We start from the raw sequence: 18428 nt of genomic DNA on the forward strand, positions 1-18428 counted from the left end.
CAATGCCCAATGAGGCCCACGTAAAAATGTATTTCGTATCGTATTTTTTTATACAGGCATGAATAAACCTTTGATTCGTCTAAAAGTCTCTGGAAACCATCTTCCCCAAAGTGGCGCAATCTTATGTTTCCAGAACTGTGGCATATAAACGGGGACGGTTATATATTATATATTGTGTATTATTATTATTATTTATTATAAACAGAGAACGAATACTGAAAACGCTTTGTAAAGTTGTACGGTGTATATTGTTCAGAGTATGTGAGGAGCCGGCATTGCGTGCAGAGAATAACGCATGTAAAGGCGTAGTATAGGCTACGGCACGCGGGACACAGCGGTTCCCCATTATAGTCGGGTCTATTCACTATCAGCTATCAGACCATGCTATGGTGCCGTGGGTATTGTAGGCTACACCAAGAGCAAAAAGGCGTAGAAAAACATCGTGTCCGTGTAGGAACCGCGAAGAAAAATCACCAGAGACTTATTTTAAATTGAAGACTGTCGTAATGTGTACTTAGTGTAACGAGATACTCTCATTCCTCATGCAGACTGGCCGCTAGTAGTACATTAAGAGAGAATAACAGTAAGTGGCGAGCATGCAACAGTAATGACAATAGGAACATCAAGAGAAAATAACATCAAACAATAAAAAACACTGAGCAATAACTAACGGTAAAGAAACGGTATAACACAAACAAACAACATATAAGAATGGTGATGGTTGTTCATCTGGTCACCATATTATAATACAGTCCCGTTATTGCTGAATTTATGGAATATCTTTTATTTGCTACCGATCAGGAACATAGCCACATGACAAACCCTCGAAACCTATCGATAGGGTTGCCGGACCCCCCCCCCCCACACACACACACACACACACACTCTTCACGAATAATAGGTTAGGTAATGTACTTATAAATTCCTAATTTTGAATAATAGTATTTATACGGAATAAATACTGTACATTCTAGTGGCAATAATTCTTTTGGCCACTGGGTTGCAGTGTTTGCAAGTCTGTCCTCGCCGTTGTACCTTTTAACCGGCTGATACGCCTGAGCTGATTAGGTATGTGCCTTTTAGTAGTGAAATACTATCAGGGCTGTCCTGAAAATACACACCTTTAAAATTTGCGAACGGAGGATACTTTAAGCATTTCAGCACACGACCCAACATAAGCATTCCAGAACACGACCTAGTGCACAGTGGTAGTCAGGGCATATAATTTCAGAATTATCGAGTGAACACAGATTTAAAAAAAAACAAAAAAAACGTATAGGCCTATATTCATGAAATTCGAGAACAGGTACGACCCGACCTCGCACACCTGGCTGTATGTGCATTGTATCAGCATCTAGTACTCAGGGTTGGGCATATCACATAAATTTTAAAGTATGTAATAATGAATAAATTAGTGAAACGCAGACAGTGTTATGATGCGTGATAACCGCGGCTGTCTGTCTGCGCGATACTCCGCCTTCCACGCGTCCACGGCTCACGGAGCCCGTTTCCAATCGCTGCCCCTCCCGATGTTTTCTTCCGAGAACGCGCACGTCACGTGCGCCGGGCGCGCCAATCGGCGCGTAACACTTTACAGCTCCCGGGTGTTGTAGGCGTCCGGGAGCGATGGCGGCGCTGCTCTGCTCACTGTTTTGAGTCGCGCCGCAGGAACTTTTCGGGGACCATCGTGGCAGATCCGGTGTCCTTTTTTCCCCCCTCCGGAGAGTGACGGCGCTCGGCGGCTGCAATGTGCACGATCGGGGTGAATGTGCTTTAAGAGGAGAATATGAGATGTAGAGAACTGATTAAAGCGAAACCTGGAGCTTAAAGTTTTTTAAGTGTCACTACAACCAATGGGCTTGTAAGGGACGGAGAGGGGTGAGGGGTTGGACAGTGATCAAACTTTTATGTAGTATTGCTTTTAAAACTTTTTATAGGCTGTCTGGTAAGTGATTGGCAAAAAAAAAGTTTTATGCAAACTTTACTTGCCTGGAACCATTAGAAGCACAGACTTTGATACAGGTTCGCACCTGCAGTTTCACTGCTGTATAAAAGAATGTACGCCGATCATGCGTCTTTTTAGGTGCGCGAAGTTTGATAGTGATACTCCGTCCGATCGCGCTTTTCTCAACGTTTTTCTGCATCATAGTTTAAGTCTTCCAGTGCTACTTTGTAAATGTTACTACTCGGGCTGTTCCAGTGAAAACTGGCTGTATCAGATGGACGACGTGGTTACTAAGTAGCCCCCGGTCCAGGACTTTGGAATGCCTTGAAACGGTATCAGCCAAAGCGGCGTGACTGGATTGTAACCGCTCTCAGTATTATTTAATTAATACTATGTGTAAGATTTTTTTTGCTATTAGCCGAATGCTTGTCTTGTTTTAAACCTTCGTTTTTCGGCGTGATCGAAACGGCCTGTTCGTTTTCTCTCTTTTTTTGCTGTAACTTTTGAACCCTGAAATCGGCACCTTATGGTGCGGCGGCACGCATCGCGACATGGATGTTTCCCGGGCCGGTTTCCCAAACGGTGAAGAGCGGCCGAGCAACGGCGGCGATCACGGCCGGAGCGAGTCCCCCCGCAGCGCGCCTTGGCCTCACTCGGCTCCCTTGTGCCCCCGCTCGTTGTGGACCGCCGTGTTCGACTACGAAGCCAGCGGGGAGGACGAGCTCAGCCTGCGCCGGGGGGACGTGGTGGAGGTGCTGTCTAAGGATGTGGCCATATCGGGGGACGAGGGATGGTGGACTGGTAAAATTAATCGTCGGGTCGGCATATTCCCTTCCAACTACGTAACCTACCAGCCCGCCGTGTATCACAGACGTCCTGCCAACGGCGCTGAAGGGATGCGGGAAAGTGTCCCCAGCTCCCCAGTGCAAATCCTGTTCAGTGAGCTCGTGCTGGAGGAGATCATTGGCGTGGGGGGGTTTGGTAAAGTCTACCGGGGGACCTGGAAGGGTCAGGAGGTGGCGGTGAAGGCAGCCCGACAAGACCCGGACAAGGACATCACTGCCACGGCGGACAGCGTCAAGCAGGAGGCGAAGCTGTTCTCTATGCTGCTACACCCGAACATCATAAAGCTGGAAGGCGTCTGCTTGGAGGAGCCCAATCTCTGCCTGGTCATGCAGTACGCCAGGGGGGGCACCCTGAACCGGGCGCTCACCGGGAGGAGGGTGCCCCCGCACGTCCTCGTCAGCTGGGCAGTGCAGATTGCCACTGGCATGCAGTACCTGCATGAGGAAGCTGTCGTCCCAATCATCCACCGCGACCTCAAGTCCAGTAACAGTAAGAGACGCCGGGCAGCAGTTCCCGGGGCGGGGGGGGGGCTACTTCCAGATGAAATGTGGTTTCTGCCCAAATTTACATTGTCAGGGCACGTTTGGAGACTTCAAATCGGCCAGGTGTTTGCAAATCCCACCCAACGCCTTTGTCACACATGCGGGCCGTCGTCCACCCCCAGGATTTCATTTGCCATCCGGGGAGTAGCTGGTAAATCTGAGATAATATGGCTCTTATTAAACTGTGTGCATGGGGCTCATTTAAAGTGTGTGATTATCGGTGTGTGATTATCGGTGTGTGATTATCGGTGTGTGATTTGGCAATGATGTGAGCTGAGCTTCCTCCGTGTCCAATGGCCTCACTCAGGCGGCGTGGCGTGAGCTAAAGACCGAAACCTGACTACAGCCAGCTCTCCCTGGTCATGCTGGTTTCCAGTGCTCTGTAATTCTGTACTTGACAAGTTGTAAACTGGGAATTATGGGAAAATTCACCAATGCTGACCAAAATGGCAAGTTGACGATCTGCAGCTCCAGAATCTTCAGCTCTTAGATGTATTTACAAAATGTTTGCATGTGTCTGTGAGCGTGATGCTTTATTTTCTGTGGCTCAGTGGGTTAAGACCCTGTGTCTGTAATCAAAATGTTGCTGGTTCAGATCCCAGGCTTGGCAGAGTGATGTCACTGTTAGGCCCCCTGATTGAGGCCCTTAACCCCCAGTCACTTAAGGGACTGGATGACCTGCTTCCTCAATTGTACATCACTTCCACAGTGTTTTTGCTAAATAAAATGAATGCCACCTATTTAAAAAGTAAACCGTGACCTTTCTGTCCGGCTAACAGCACTCCATCCACTCCCATGCTCTGAGCTCGCAGTTGACGCGCGTCCTAGGAAGACCTCCTTCGTCTGTTTTGCTCCGGGGTTGTTGTTACACCAAGACGGGGCGTGGATCATAAAGCGAGATCGCTAACTCATGGCTAGAACATGCAGAGTAACAGCATCAGTCACGCGCTCTTAGGATTCTGGACGTCGGCGCTGAGCTCGTGCTCCGCTGAGTGCAGACATGGTCCTACAAGCTGCTGTTCGCTTCAGCAGGAGAGAGAAACCAAGGAGGCACAACAGCAGATGTCTGCTGAAGTAACTGAGCCTCTATATTGATTTTTGCACCCCCGCCCCTCCTTGGCACCCATGTGTGTGACACAGATGTGCTGATTACAGCTCCTCCCCCCTTCTCACACACACACACACACACACACTCGGGAAATCCCTTTGCCTTTACAGACCTCCACCCCTTTGTCCACCGCAGGGTGGATGGATGGATAATTAATCCTGAAGGGAACTAGTTTACAGTAGGATTAAGGTACCAAAACACACAGACATTTGGATAGTTAAGACATTTAGGCAGTAACAGTGTTGGATGATGATAAATGTACATCCCCAAAGCCCGGAAAATGACAGGAAAAATCCAGAACTCACTGAAGCATCTTAGCACTCACCAGTATACCTCCCAGTATACAACAGCCGACCACGGGGCTGAGATGCTTATCAGTGAGCTGACCGCGGATAATAGGGAGGGGGGGCTTGTCTTCATCCAGCACACAGCCCGGGTAGGAGAGAGTGATTTATGGTTGGGGGGGGGGTAGTCAACAGAGGGGGGCAGTTTATTGCAAGAGTCTTGTCTTGGTGTGGAGAGTAATGTCACCATTCTTAGTGTGTATTTTTATGCTAGAAAATCGAGAAATATTGACTTGTGTTTTGAGTGTCTGAGAATCTGGACTTGTGTGTGGAATGAGTTTGTAATCTAGTTTGAAAGCAATTTTTCCCACCGTCATGTCAGTAAAGCCACCGTGCCCCCCCCCCCTCGGACTGGGTATAAAATTGCTGGACGTTCTATAGATGAATAGGCCCTTTGTAATTAACGCGGCTGTGCTCCTCTTTGAGCTCCTGGTCCTGTCATCTCTTGCCCCCAGCGCCATCCTGCCTCCGCTGTCACCTTTAAAGCAGGTTAAATGTCACTAAATCCTCATCAAGCATCTCCCGTCCCCCAGCATCAGAGTCTGTGAAAGCAGTGTCCTCCTTAACTTACCTTCACGGAAAATGAGGAACTAAGTGCCCAGGAGGTGTGTTTTGTAAGCTGGCAAAATTCTTGGAATTTTCCCATTGATTCCCACATATTCCCGTTAATTCCGGTGGAAAGTTTCCAACTTGGAATTTTTCCAAAATTCCCCAGCTTCACTTTCCCTGGATTGGAAAGTTTCCAGAAATTTTCCACCCCTTTGCAACCCCAATATTTTGCTTCTAGGGTCAAAGCTCTGTCACAGGTCAGTGGTTATGTCATGTGTCATCATCTGCACCATCTTGAATTCATGTTAAAGTCTGTCCAGCAGAACCACGCATCAGTCCTTCACAAACTTAAAAAATCACAACCCCCAGCCCCCCCCCCCTTTCCATGTAGCAGGCCCGTGGTTTGGGTTCCTCACAGAATTGTGCAGCGGACGTGCAACCTGCTCTGGGTGGGTTGGAGCCCTAAATCCTGAATAGATCCCTGGTGACCTGGTGGACATCTGGTGTGAGATGAAGGGATCATTCAAAGAAGAAAAAAAAACAGGGATTCAGAAGGAGAGTAAAGATGACGGCATGGGAGCCTGCCGGGTCTGGCTGAACTAAATCTTGTGTTTTTCTTGCTTTAATGCCGCTTTGGGAATATAGTCTGAGGTGTTACTTTTCCATGACACATTTTGTTATGTATTCCTTCCTCCGTGTGTGATTCTGCTCTGTCCTTACGACAGAAACGTGAGGATCACACTCATCAGGAACAGCCCTCGATCGCTGAATGTCCCCCTTAAATGTTGCGTGAGCTGGTCTTGGCTGTAAGATGATAAATTTGCTGCATGCAATTTATATTTTGATGAGAGTCCACTGTGGAGCGTAAATCGGGGTGGAATATTCTGGACTAGCAGTGTTATAGTGTTATTCGAACCTCAGCTGTTTGCTGGTCAGGCTGAAACTCAGGTGTGTGTGTGTGTGTGTGTGTGTGTGTTCGTTTGACAGGATGTGAATTGGATTTAGAGTTTGTTCAGCTGGATCTGGCCACACAGAACAGTATTATATGTGGGTCACTGTCACACTGCAGAGTCAGTTTTGGAGAGAGAGAGAGAGAGAGAGAGAGAGGATCAGTGCCACTGTAGTTTCAGTCTTAAACACACGACTGAGAATTTTGGATCTGTTATTGTGTTTATCTGCACATGCCAATCTTTCGCTTGCATATCCTTTGTAAACCTGATGGAAACTATTGATTAGAGGCTTTTGTCTTTTCAATGTTAGATGTTATTCCAGAAGCGATTTTCTCAATTTGTGACCTCTGAAGAGTGACTTACGTTTCTGTGAGTGTCTGCCAGAACACTGGAATGTTTTGGAGGACTGAACTCACTTTAGGAGTTTTGCATTTGTATTCAATTATTCCAGAGTTTCTGAGAAACCATCGGTATTGTGACAGATTAACTCAGATGTTGGTTCCTGTGATACTTAAGTGTGTTTTTTTTCCCCCACTCAGTTGTTTTGGTAAATCCAGTTTGCAGTTAATTTTAGACTGAAAGTAAATTAAGGCTTTCTTTTGTACCAGAGCTGAACCTGCCCCCTGCCGTGACTGGGGTTTGGGTGTATTCCTGTGTGTGTGTGTGTGTGTGTGTGTGGGGGGGGGGGGGGGTGTTTCTCTTCTCTTTTCACTGCCCTTGTGGAATTTGGGTGCCCTGGAGCTGAAGGGTCATTTATTTTCAGCAGATTTCTTATTGGTGTTTGCATCATGGGCCTTGAACCCAACATGTGGGTCTAAACACCCCCATCATAAGACAGAAATCCAGTGTCATCCTGATGTAAACACAGGCAGGCTGTCACACCATACATTGTGTGTATTTCCCTGTAATAGTATAATCAAATGCAACATAAATCATAAACACTTTCTCCTTTTTGAAGTGTGACCCAAGATACTGTGAGGGTCTCCCCCCCCCCCCCCCCCCAGTTAAGACAATACAGTTTGTCTTTGGCACACAAACACCACTGCTGGCCGGCAGGCGTTAATTAAAGCCGTTTGTGTTTGTCCCAGTACACCTTGTGTCCAGACCCCAGCACTGCCCCCACCACCTCAACCCCCCCCCCCCCCTCGCTGACTCTGCAGAACCGCGGCTTAAAGAAATATCAAGAAGTCACCGAAATTGTCTGCCTTTGTACGGCCTAATCTTTTAATACCTCTGCGGAGGGGCAGTGCTAATGAGAGGGCAGCGGCTTAGCGTGCACTTTCACAATGGAGTGGTCAAGCGCCTGTTGCTAGGCGACGCTGCTTGCCGGAATGCTCCGACTCCGGGCCGTGCAAGCCTCATTTTCAATATATTTAATCTCCCCCAGGCATGCTGTTTGGGTGTTTCCCCCCCCCCCTGATTGGGGATGGCCAGCGACCTCCCCTTGTCTGCCGTCCTGAAACCTGGCGCTTCGCCAGCTCCCGCGACACGCGCGATCTCATAGTTTCGGGCTCGGAGATGCGACGGTTGTGGAATGCCAGGCATGCGTTTGACCGCTCGCTCCAGCGCACGCTGAGCGGGGACAAAGGTGTCCCGGACCAACGCGAGGCGACTCCCCGCCCCCTCCCGAGCTACCGTAAATTCCAGGGGCTGTTTGGGGGCGTCTGGGGGCTCTTTCAGGTTTGGGCCCCCGCTGTTTGATGGAGGGGGTGTGCTTAGCTGTCCCTATGGCCTCTTCCTCGGACGGGAGCTGGTGAAAGGCAAACGGTGATGTGGAAACTGTTTATTTCGGCAGCTGTGCTTGGCAAAGCGTTGGGAATCTCACAAGGCAAAGGTCTATCCAGAACTGAAGCTGCTAGAACCGTCTTTTTTTGCCGTTTTCCGTCGTTTGACTGTAATGCATATGTCCGCATTAACTAAATACCTATTTTAGGAGATGTTTTTTCATGCAGTGAGGACCCTCTTTCCTCTTGAAGTTTTCTTTACCGTCTATTCTTCACGGAGGCCTGTGTGATAGTTTACTTGAAACTGAGGTGCGGTAAGAGGTTCTGAAAAGCATCCCTGTTGTCAAACAGCCTCATCGATCATGTGACTTTCGGCTGGCTCTGACGGGGGATTTTTCTATTGTGTAAGTGATTGTTTGTTTATCAGATGGAAACGTGCACTGTTATCTGGAATGCGGTCGGCAGGACCGTGAAACTTGTTTGTCGGAATGTGGGTCTTCGCCCTACAGGAAGACGTCTGGCATGAAGCTATGCTGTCTCCTCCACGGCTCTGACAAATGAAACGCACCAATTAGGGCTTTTCTCGCTCGGGAAAACCAGTCAGAAATGAGTCGTGTGACTCAATCCAAAAATAAAACCTCGGGGTCGCCATCCTTGAATGTATCCATCCCCCTTTCTGAACCGCCGCCCTCCCCTGATAAACAGCATTTTCAGCGTTTGGCTGAGCTTCAAGTGCAGTCAAGGCTGCTTATCGGCTGTTTGTCTGAGGTAGATTAATATTAATCATCAGCCCATGGGATGTGTGAAAGTTACGTGGGTGAAAAAGAGGCCTTTTGTTCCGCGAGACACGCCTGCGGAATGTAAACTGCCACACCGATAATGGGGTTTCTGTCACATCCATGACGCCGTCAGAGGTTGAAGGACACCGATGACCGAATGGTACCACGGGATGTCGCTGGCAGAAATAGCCGTAATATTTCCATATAAAGGTCTTCAGGGTTCAAGCGATTGTGTTCAGTGAAGTATTTGACGTAGTATTTTTTGGAGTAGTATTAGCGATGTCTGCCCGAGTGTGTTTACAAGCCCCTTAAATAAATAAAAATGTTTATCAGCAAGGCCCCCCCACTGTCACCAAGACGATTTTCCCGCCCTGCTAACACGTTACCCCGGTTTCTAGTTTTGCTCCTGGAGAACATCGAGAATGACGACATCGGGAAGAAGACGCTGAAGATCACGGACTTCGGCCTCGCGCGGGAGTGGCACAAGACGACCAAGATGAGCGCGGCCGGCACCTACTCCTGGATGGCGCCCGAGGTCATCAAGTCCTCGCTGTTCTCCAAGGGGAGCGACGTGTGGAGGTGAGTCCAAGGCCGTGACAGCAGTGTGCGGAGCTGATGGGGGCGTTTGGGGGCGTGTCCAAGCCGGATAGCAGCTTTGGAGCTCCACCACTGTGTTCTCCTCCACGTTTAATCGGATCAAGTTACAGTATATCGTGTTTTTTTTTTTGCTGGATTTGTGCAGTCCCTGATACACAAGGTGGCCCCTGTCTGATCTTTTTTGGGGGGGTTAGGCTTTGGGTCTGTCAGCCTGAAGCAGCATTCTTCTCTCACCCCCCCACAGCTATGGTGTGCTGCTATGGGAGCTGCTGACAGGCGAGGTACCGTACCGCGGTATCGACGGCCTGGCTGTGGCCTACGGCGTTGCCGTTAACAAGCTGACCTTGCCAATCCCCTCCACCTGCCCCGAGCCCTTTGCCAAGCTCATGGAAGGTACGGTATGCCGAGGGCTCGTGGGATGGCAGAGTGTGAGTAATATTTCAGTGCATAGTTTACATGCTGCCAGCACCAGGGATTCCTTTCTCAGCAAAATGTAGACAAAGATTTCCTTTGGGATTAAAGGGTAGCTGGTTTCCCCCCCCCCCCCCCATTGAAGGTATTGAGCTCAGGAGCACCTGTGTCAACAGTAGTTTGAGGGTGGGGGGGCACTTTCAACTGGAAGAGGCAGTCTTGACTTTTTTCTTCTTCTTCTCTTGCTTTCTCCAGAATGCTGGGAACAAGACCCTCACGTCCGACCCTCGTTCGCTGCCATCTTGGAGCAGCTGACGGCCATCGAGGAGGCCGTCATGGCAACCATGCCGCAGGACTCATTCCACTCCATGCAGGAGGACTGGAGGGTGGAGATCCAGGAGATGTTCGATGAGCTGCGGACCAAGGAGAAGGTCGGGGGGTGGGGGGGTTGCCTGACCAATATCGATGCTACAGACGTGTATCCTCAGCTGCCCTTTACTTTTCGTAACGGTTTTGATGCAGTTACTCACTAAACTGCTTTGAGATTTCTTTCACTCTTGGTTGCGAAACATGTGCTGGTACGAAAGTGAGGGATTCAGTTGGAGCTAATCCTGCAAACAAGGCAGATTGTTGGCTACCTCCCCTTCCAGTTGGAATCGGCACTTCTCGTTAAATCCGGGGATCAGCCCAACTTCCGATAACGCGTGTGAAAGGCCACCGGGCTTCAGCAGCCACGCAAAATGACCTCAACTCAAAAACTCCTCCTTTTTTTGATTTTAATTGGTTACTTTTAGAGGCAAGCTAATTGTGGGCTTAACAAAGCTGGCTATTAGCAATGAAATGGGTCCCCCCCCCCCCCACAGTTAAAACCATAAGCCCCTTCTTCATTGAGACGCCTCCTTAAACGGGATTTGTAATCACTTTATTGGGAAACGCACTTTCCTGCACGCCGGCAGTGTGGTTGCAGCTTACGCTCCGCAAACAGCACGACGCGCTAAAGCTGCTTTATCTTTTCTGTTCTTGTTATTTCCCCCCCATCCCGTGGCTCCCAGAAGTGCCCAGTTTGAGGTGGGACGCCATGGGGGGGTTGTCGCAGTGGCACCGCAGCCGGACACGACGGAAACACGCTACAGCTTGCTTGGCTGTTGTAGGAGCCCCCCTCCCACGAGTGGCTGGGTGCGGAGGGGGTGGTGCAGCCGCCGTTCTCAGGTGTGGCGTTGATTACTGGGTTGTCTGTCTAATTATGGGAGACTCTTCCCAAGTCGGCGGCGGGGATTAAGCGCTTTGCATATGAATGTGTCTGTAAACACCTCCGCTGGAGAATGTCTGTCAAAACAGTAATTTTGTGCCAGTTTTGACTCCTCCCACGCCTGGGCCACCCGCTCTATGAATGTTTTGCACGCAAGTGCATCGTTGTGCGTGGAGACGCCTTGGAGGCTCAGAGGCACTGAGCACAGAGAAGGCAGCGAAGAAGACTGCCCCCCCCCCCCCCCCCATAAAGCCGCTCAGAACCACACGGAGAAAGGAAATGAAATTAAACGTATAAGGAACGTGGTGTTAAATATATCATGCAGCACAGTTAACACATATTTACACATGGAATTTCACACACTTTTATTTATTTTTTTTACACTAGACTGTCGTACAGTCAGGAGCAGCATAGGGTGGAACGGAAGCTGATTAAATAAAATGTGGATGCAAGTAAACAGGGCCGATGCTGGGAAGAGGTACAGGTCACGTTTAATATTTATTTCTGCAGCAGACGCTTCTGTTCAAAGTGGCGTACGAGTGAGACAGACGGCATGTGACACAGAAATGGGCCAGAGGCTGTGCTCGGCTGTGCTGACCTCAAGGTCACTGTGCAGAGCCAGATCACAGGTTACCTGGGTTCAGGAGGTTCTGCGCTGTTTCTCTACTCAAATATCTGACTAAATGGATTAAAGCTTTTGGGTGAAGCTGAGGACACCGTGACCTCTTGAGAGCGCCCCCCCCACCCCTGTGACAAAGGTCACACGCCCCCCCTCCCCCCGGCCACACAAAGGGGTTCCCGGCTTTTGTCCTGTGTCTCGTTACGCGGCGAGCACTCAGCTGTGCGCAGCGAGAGGATGACTGGCAGTAAAATCACTTGTGTCACCTGTTTTAATGTTTTTTGTTCTCGCAGGCATTTGAAGCAGCTTGGGGAACATTGTTATTCCCCAAAGAAATCTATAATCTTCATTGTTTCCATAATTTCCACAACCATTAAAACATTTCACCATTATGTCAGTTACTAGACTCCACCCTCAAACAGCCCCTTGTAACCTTCCAAGTTTAACTTCCTCAGCACCCCATAGCGTCTTTACAGTAACTTGTGACCTGTAACCTCGCTGACATGTGACCACACACTCATCCCCGTGTAACCGCCTCACTGATGTAACCACAGACTCCACCCCCTGTGACCTCGCTGACATGTGACCACACACTCATCCCCGTGTAACCGCCTCACTGATGTAACCACAGACTCCACCCCCTGTGACCTCGCTGACATGTGACCACACACTCCGCCCCGTGTAACCGCCTCACTGATGTAACCACAGACTCCACCCCCTGTGACCTCGCTGACATGTGACCACACACTCCGCCCCGTGTAACCGCCTCACTGATGTAACCACAGACTCCACCCCCTGTGACCTCGCTGACATGTGACCACACACTCCGCCCGGTGTAACCGCCTCACTGATGTAACCAGACTCCACCCCCTGTGACCTCGCTGACATGTGACCACACACTCCGCCCCGTGTAACCGCCTCACTGATGTAACCAGACTCCACCCCCTGTGACCTCGCTGACATGTGACCACACACTCCGCCCCATGTAACCGCCTCACTGATGTAACCACAGACTCCACCCCCTGTGACCTCGCTGACATGTGACCACACACTCATCCCTGTGTAACCGCCTCACTGATGTAACCACAGACTCCACCCCCTGTGACCTCGCTGACATGTGACCACACACTCCGCCCCGTGTAACCGCCTCACTGATGTAACCACAGACTCCACCCCCTGTGACCTCGCTGACATGTGACCACACACTCCGCCCCGTGTAACCGCCTCACTGATGTAACCACAGACTCCACCCCCTGTGACCTCGCTGACATGTGACCACACACTCCGCCCCGTGTAACCGCCTCACTGATGTAACCACAGACTCCACCCCCTGTGACCTCGCTGACATGTGACCACACACTCTGCCCCGTGTAACCGCCTCACTGATATGACCACAGACTCCACCCCCTGTGACCTCGCTGACATGTGACCACACACTCCGCCCCGTGTAACCGCCTCACTGATGTAACCACAGACTCCACCCCCTGTGACCTCGCTGACATGTGACCACACACTCCGCCCTGTGTAACCGCCTCACTGATGTAACCAGACTCCACCCCCTGTGACCTCGCTGCCATGCCCCTGCAGGAGCTGCGCTCTCGCGAGGAGGAGTTGACACGGGCAGCACTGCAGCAGAAGTCGCAGGAGGAGCTGCTGAAGCGCAGGGAGCAGCAGCTGGCGGAGCGCGAGATCAACGTGCTGGAGCGGGAGCTCAACATCCTCATCTTCCAGCTGAACAAGGACAAGCCCAACGTCAAGAAGAGGAAGGGCAAGTTCAGGCGGAGCCGGCTTAAGCTGAAGGATGGGAACCGCATCAGCCTGCCGTCGGGTGAGCGGCCGCGGTCTGGGCCGACGGGCATGCGCCCGCTGAGCAGTGGGCAGCTTCCAGGGAGTCGTCACTGGTATCGTTCCCCGCAGATTTCCAGCACAAGATCACCGTCCAGGCCTCGCCTACCATGGACAAGAGGCGGAGCCTCAACAGCAACACGTCCAGCCCCCCCAGCAGCCCAACCCTCATCCCCCGCCTGCGTGCGATCCAGCGTAAGTGCCAGGCGGCCAAGAAGCTGACCACATCTGGATCGAGAAAGTTTAAGTAAAAAGTACCCAAAGCCCTTCTGCCTGTCATCGAAATGCAGCTGCAGCACCCAGTCAGTGAAGAATTGTAGAGATTCTGAATGCGTTTCTCAGATATGCAACATCAGATGAATCGAATTATTAGTCCTTTGTGTTGATGCCACTTCCCCAGTAGGGGTCATCCGGACCCCCCTCACGGTTTGGTAATATTTCTCCCCCTCAGTGAGCACCCCCACTGACCCTGCCAGGAGGGACAGTATGTATGTTTACCACCAGGATGTGGATGTGACAAGCGAGTGTGAGCCCCCTGCTGGGCTTAGAAAAAAAGGCAAGCTGATGCGACTGGTGCATTGTGGGAATGAAGAAAAAGAAAAAGATGATTGGCCAGCTGAAATTACGGGCTCTGTGGGTGGCGGCCTGCTTCAGCGGGCTGCCATCTGCAGGCGTGCGACAGAGGTTGTGATCAGGGATTTTCCGAATGGAAAAATATTCGGCTGAAATCATGTCAATTGTAACTGATGGGTTTGAGATGATTGGCTGGATGGTCTGGCTGCACTCGGCACCCAGGAGGGAGACCTTGTGTTTACTTTAATGTCTGATTGTAGCTCCAAGAGGCACTAAATTGCAAAAACAGCAATACATTTTCTAATGCTGCATTCAGTTTCACTCCAGGCACAGTGATTTGTGTATTACATCTATAAATTATCATTAGCTGTATCTAAGCAAACACTGTTTTAAAGTTTGGAAGTTATATTATTGTGTCCACTAGGGGGCAATATATATATATTTATATTTTAGAACCATTTGAATGTATGGTATTCACAAGGTCTGCTTTAACCCAGAAAATCAGCCTTTTGCTGGGGGCTTTGTGACTGGAAGCTGATTTTTCTCCTGTGAATGGTGGAGGCTTTCCTCTTCTCAAATCCACGGTGTGCCGTCCAAAGCTGCGGTCGCAGTGACGGCTTTGATTATCTCCCTGGAGCCCTCCCTGGCGACTGTGACGCCGTGCCCCTCTTTCCCGGGCGCAGTGACCCTGGACGAGAGCAACCGGACATGGGGGCGGAGCACGATGTTCAAGCAGGAGGAGTTCGAGGACGTCAGGAAGGGCTTCCGGAAGAAGGGCCGCACGTGGGGGCCCAGCTCTGTCCAGGCTAAGGAGCGCGCCGGCTCCGCCGACAGGTACGGCCTCGGTCGGCTCGGTACCCGTCACTGAGTGACCTTGGGGATACGGTTCTGTTGCGCTCGTTAGTGGAGTTCGTGGGAAATTCCCACTGGATGTGGCTGCATGTAATGTTCAGGTTGGCTTGCATTTCCTTTACAGCCACACATGAGATTGTAAAGTTTGCTCTCTTGCTGACAGCTTATAGCAATTCTGATGCTGGGTTTATAAGCATCAGTCCAGCAGCCCTTTCGTTGGCAGCTTAAACCCAGCGATGCTCGAACCCGAGTCGCTCATCCCCCCCGGGCCATGTGGCTGTTATGTACTACCTGCCTCACTTATACAGTATGTCGCTTCAGATGAAAGCTTCTGTCGTTGTAATTGTCCTGTAATCCTGGCAGGGTGAGGCCTCTCTCCGACGGTAACAACCCCTGGTCCACCAGCTTGATGAAGACCCAGAGGTCTGTGCCTCTAGCTGCACTGTTTGCCGAGCAGGGTGAGTAGCATGACATCAGCTGGCGGCGCCACCTTGTGGCGTGGAGGTCTCATGCTTGCAGTAACTGTTTATAATACAGATTAATCAATCTGTCAGTTAATCCATTAATTGGCCCCAGGGACGAACATGGACAGGGGGTACGCTACAGAAGGCCCCGACGGCGGCAAACCAAAACAGGTAAAGCTGCCCAGTCAGGTGTATATCGATCTACCTCTGTGGAGTGACGAGCAGCGAGAGACAGGGGGCGCTGCGGACAGCCTGGAGGACCCCAGCACCTCCACCAGCTCGGCCAGCACCACACCGCAGGTCACGCCTACCAATAGCCTGAAGAGGGCGCCAACGCGTCGGCGGACGGACACGGCGCTCTGGGGCTGCGCGTCGCTACTGGCTTCCGTGGCACTGGGCTTTGATCTTCGTGAGGCCCTCAAGGGCCCCTCCCTTGAGGAGGCACCAGAGCCACGCGAGGAGAAGAAGAGGAAGGAGGGCCTCTTCCAGCGTGCTGCCCGCCTCCGGCGCAGTACCAGCCCCCCCAGCGGGGGGCGCTCTCGCAAGGAGGAGGTATCACCGGGCCCCCCCAGCCTGATAGCCATGTCCTCCATCTCCGAGTGTAACTCCACCCGATGCCTCATACAGCCAGACTCCGAAGGTGCTGACCACGTACCCGCAAAGAAGGTGCTGCCTGGAAACCCGGCGGAGTACAGGGCCCACCCCTGCATCCGGGGAAGCGGCACGTCCGGCAAGCCTGAGGCCCCGCCCCCAGCCCCAGCAGGGAGTAACTCCAAGCTGCGCAGGAAGAAATCAGCCCCAGTTCTCTGTTACAACAGTGAGTGACATGGCGCCCTCTGCTGGCAGACTTTGGCGTGACATGCAGTGCTGCCAAATGTCTATGTATTTGGTTACTGACCGAACAAAATGTTTCGTTAATCCATCTTCCAGCTGCTTATCCTGCTCAGTTTAGTCTTTTTTTTTAAATCATCCTGTAGTTAGTTGTGTAGTAATGGTATAAGTTAGTGGTGTTTACCATCTGTCTCTTTGTCACTCTCCAGCTAACGGTACCTCAGGTTTTCATGTGAGCCCCCTGGCACCCCTGTCTCCCGGCCCCGCCTCTGAGCGAGGCACCCCTAGCAATGGCATATCCAGGCCGCGGCCCTCGTCACTGCGGGGCCGGCCGCACGCCTGGGGCCTCCTGCGGGGGCGTCACAAGAGCGCCTCGCTGGGCCGCCACGCCGGAGAGAAGCACGCGCGAGACCTGGCCGGCGGGGGCTGCTCGCTGCTGGACGTGGACACCGAGGGACAGAAACGGGATTGCACCGTCCCCCTGTGCCGCATCCAGAGCGCCCCCAGCGGGCCCTCTGTGTATGAACTGGAGAAAGAGTTCCTGTCGTAGTGGAAACTGCCTCATACAGCCCTGTAATGAGATGGGGCAGAACGTGGTGCACGGCATTGTGGGAAAAATACTCACGCTGCCACATTTGATCTGGGACCAGTGCTGATTATTTTTATACGAAGAACATTATTTATGTACGTGTCCTTTGATACTTTCTTAGCTAATTTAATAAGAGGACACCATGCCAGTTCAAAAAGACACATTCCCGTTTTACTCGTCTTCACATAAAGCACTTAGCGTGCTGTCTGAAAGTAGCTTGTGAACTGTGTCGTCATGCACATGCTCTGTTAGGCTGTCGAACAAAAATAGAACAACTTTTTCTTGTTTTGTCTTTGTCCTTTGATGTACTGTCATAATGATCAGTTTTGTTTTTAGTTAAATGCAGTGTTTTTTGTTTTTGTTCAGTTTCGTTTTCGTTTACAGATCGGAGCTCTAGCGATAATATTTGGATGTGACATGTTGGGTTCAGTCACCCTAAATTGTCCCTGCGGCTGCTATTAATGATTGTGTGCTTTACTGTGTAAATTATTATGGAGAAGAAAAAAAAAACAGGTTTAAAGGCCTTTGATCTCTGCCCTCTACTGAACAAATGGTGGATTGTTCTGAATAGGCTTACAAAAACTGAGAAGGGGATCTTTACGTTGCATTACAGAGGTACTCATTTGCTGAGTAGCCCAATTTTTCTGTGGGTTCTTAGCGATGATTTTCTTACTGTGTGGAAATGTTCCTGAAGTCGGTCGATCGGCGCTGCAGGTCCACGTTATGTAGAACAGTCATGGAGTAAAATGTGTCGTAATATTCTGGCTGTAGTCAGATTGCCAGTTTTAATCCTCAGTGCATTGATTATGCTCAAAATATTTGTACTTTTTTAAATGAAAGTAAAGGTATACATTTTCCAGAACTTGCTGCAGCTTCCCGCAAAGGGACAGTTAAGCCGTAGGCAGTATTGAAATAGGCGTTGTGGACATTGTGCTGTATGTTCACTCCCGGTTCTGCGGCGACGTTTTGTAGGTGATGTGCGGCATGAGCACCGTGCCGCGCCACACAGCGATTCCTCCAGCTTTCAGTGTGTTTTTACAGTGTTGTCTACCATTCAGTGAGCATCAGAGGACCTGTATGACACACCGACACTGATATGGTACTATAATTTCATCAATTAGTCTGACCCCTGCCCACCAAATCGATAAGAGGGTTTAGTGTGTCCTGGACAGACACCTGCTTGGTCCCTCCAGGCAGAAAATTAGACTATGCAAGGGACTGATTAATGTCTGTCTGAAGTTAGAAGCTCCCAAAAAGAGCTCTCAGCCCTCCGATGTCCCTCAAGATCCCCCCCCCCCAAATCTCTCCCATGTGGGGATACAATCAAGCTTAGAGTATTTTATGCTTTTTATATTCACTCCTGTAATTAAACGCTTTCTCCTACCATGGTGCCCCAGGTACGGGAAACGCTTTTGGAAAAAACTGGTTCTTAACAAGCTGTAAGTATTGATTATATTAAAGTGACATCATTAAATATAATGTTGAAGTGCTTTTTTGCCATGTTGTATGATTAGACGTGTTGGGAGCTCGAGTGCACGTCCTGTCTTTCTTAAATTAAGTGCAATCAATTGTGTTCGATTTTTGAATACTGCAGATAATTATTTTGAGCTT

At 50.4% G+C, this 18428-nt stretch overlaps 1 protein-coding gene across 2 annotated transcripts; it reads left to right on the forward strand.

The window, feature by feature from the left end:
* The first annotated feature begins 1500 nt into the window (after positions 1-1500).
* On the forward strand, positions 1501-18307 carry map3k21 (mitogen-activated protein kinase kinase kinase 21). Of its 2 annotated transcripts, XM_072709379.1 has the most exons (11): positions 1501-3280; positions 9186-9366; positions 9629-9777; positions 10051-10226; positions 13251-13491; positions 13581-13703; positions 13960-14064; positions 14765-14915; positions 15297-15391; positions 15510-16214; positions 16438-18307. In XM_072709379.1, exons 1-11 carry the CDS (start codon positions 2497-2499, stop codon positions 16776-16778), a joined length of 3051 nt encoding a protein of 1016 aa, XP_072565480.1. In that variant the 5' UTR covers positions 1501-2496; the 3' UTR covers positions 16779-18307. The 2 variants fall into 2 exon arrangements, with proteins under 2 accessions (XP_072565480.1, XP_072565481.1); XM_072709380.1 differs by lacking the exon at positions 13960-14064 and having other exon boundaries at positions 1505-3280.
* Positions 18308-18428: the final 121 nt, after the last annotated feature.

Source organism: Paramormyrops kingsleyae, chromosome 3 (genome assembly GCF_048594095.1).
Source record: "Paramormyrops kingsleyae isolate MSU_618 chromosome 3, PKINGS_0.4, whole genome shotgun sequence".
Taxonomy (NCBI): domain Eukaryota; kingdom Metazoa; phylum Chordata; class Actinopteri; order Osteoglossiformes; family Mormyridae; genus Paramormyrops; species Paramormyrops kingsleyae.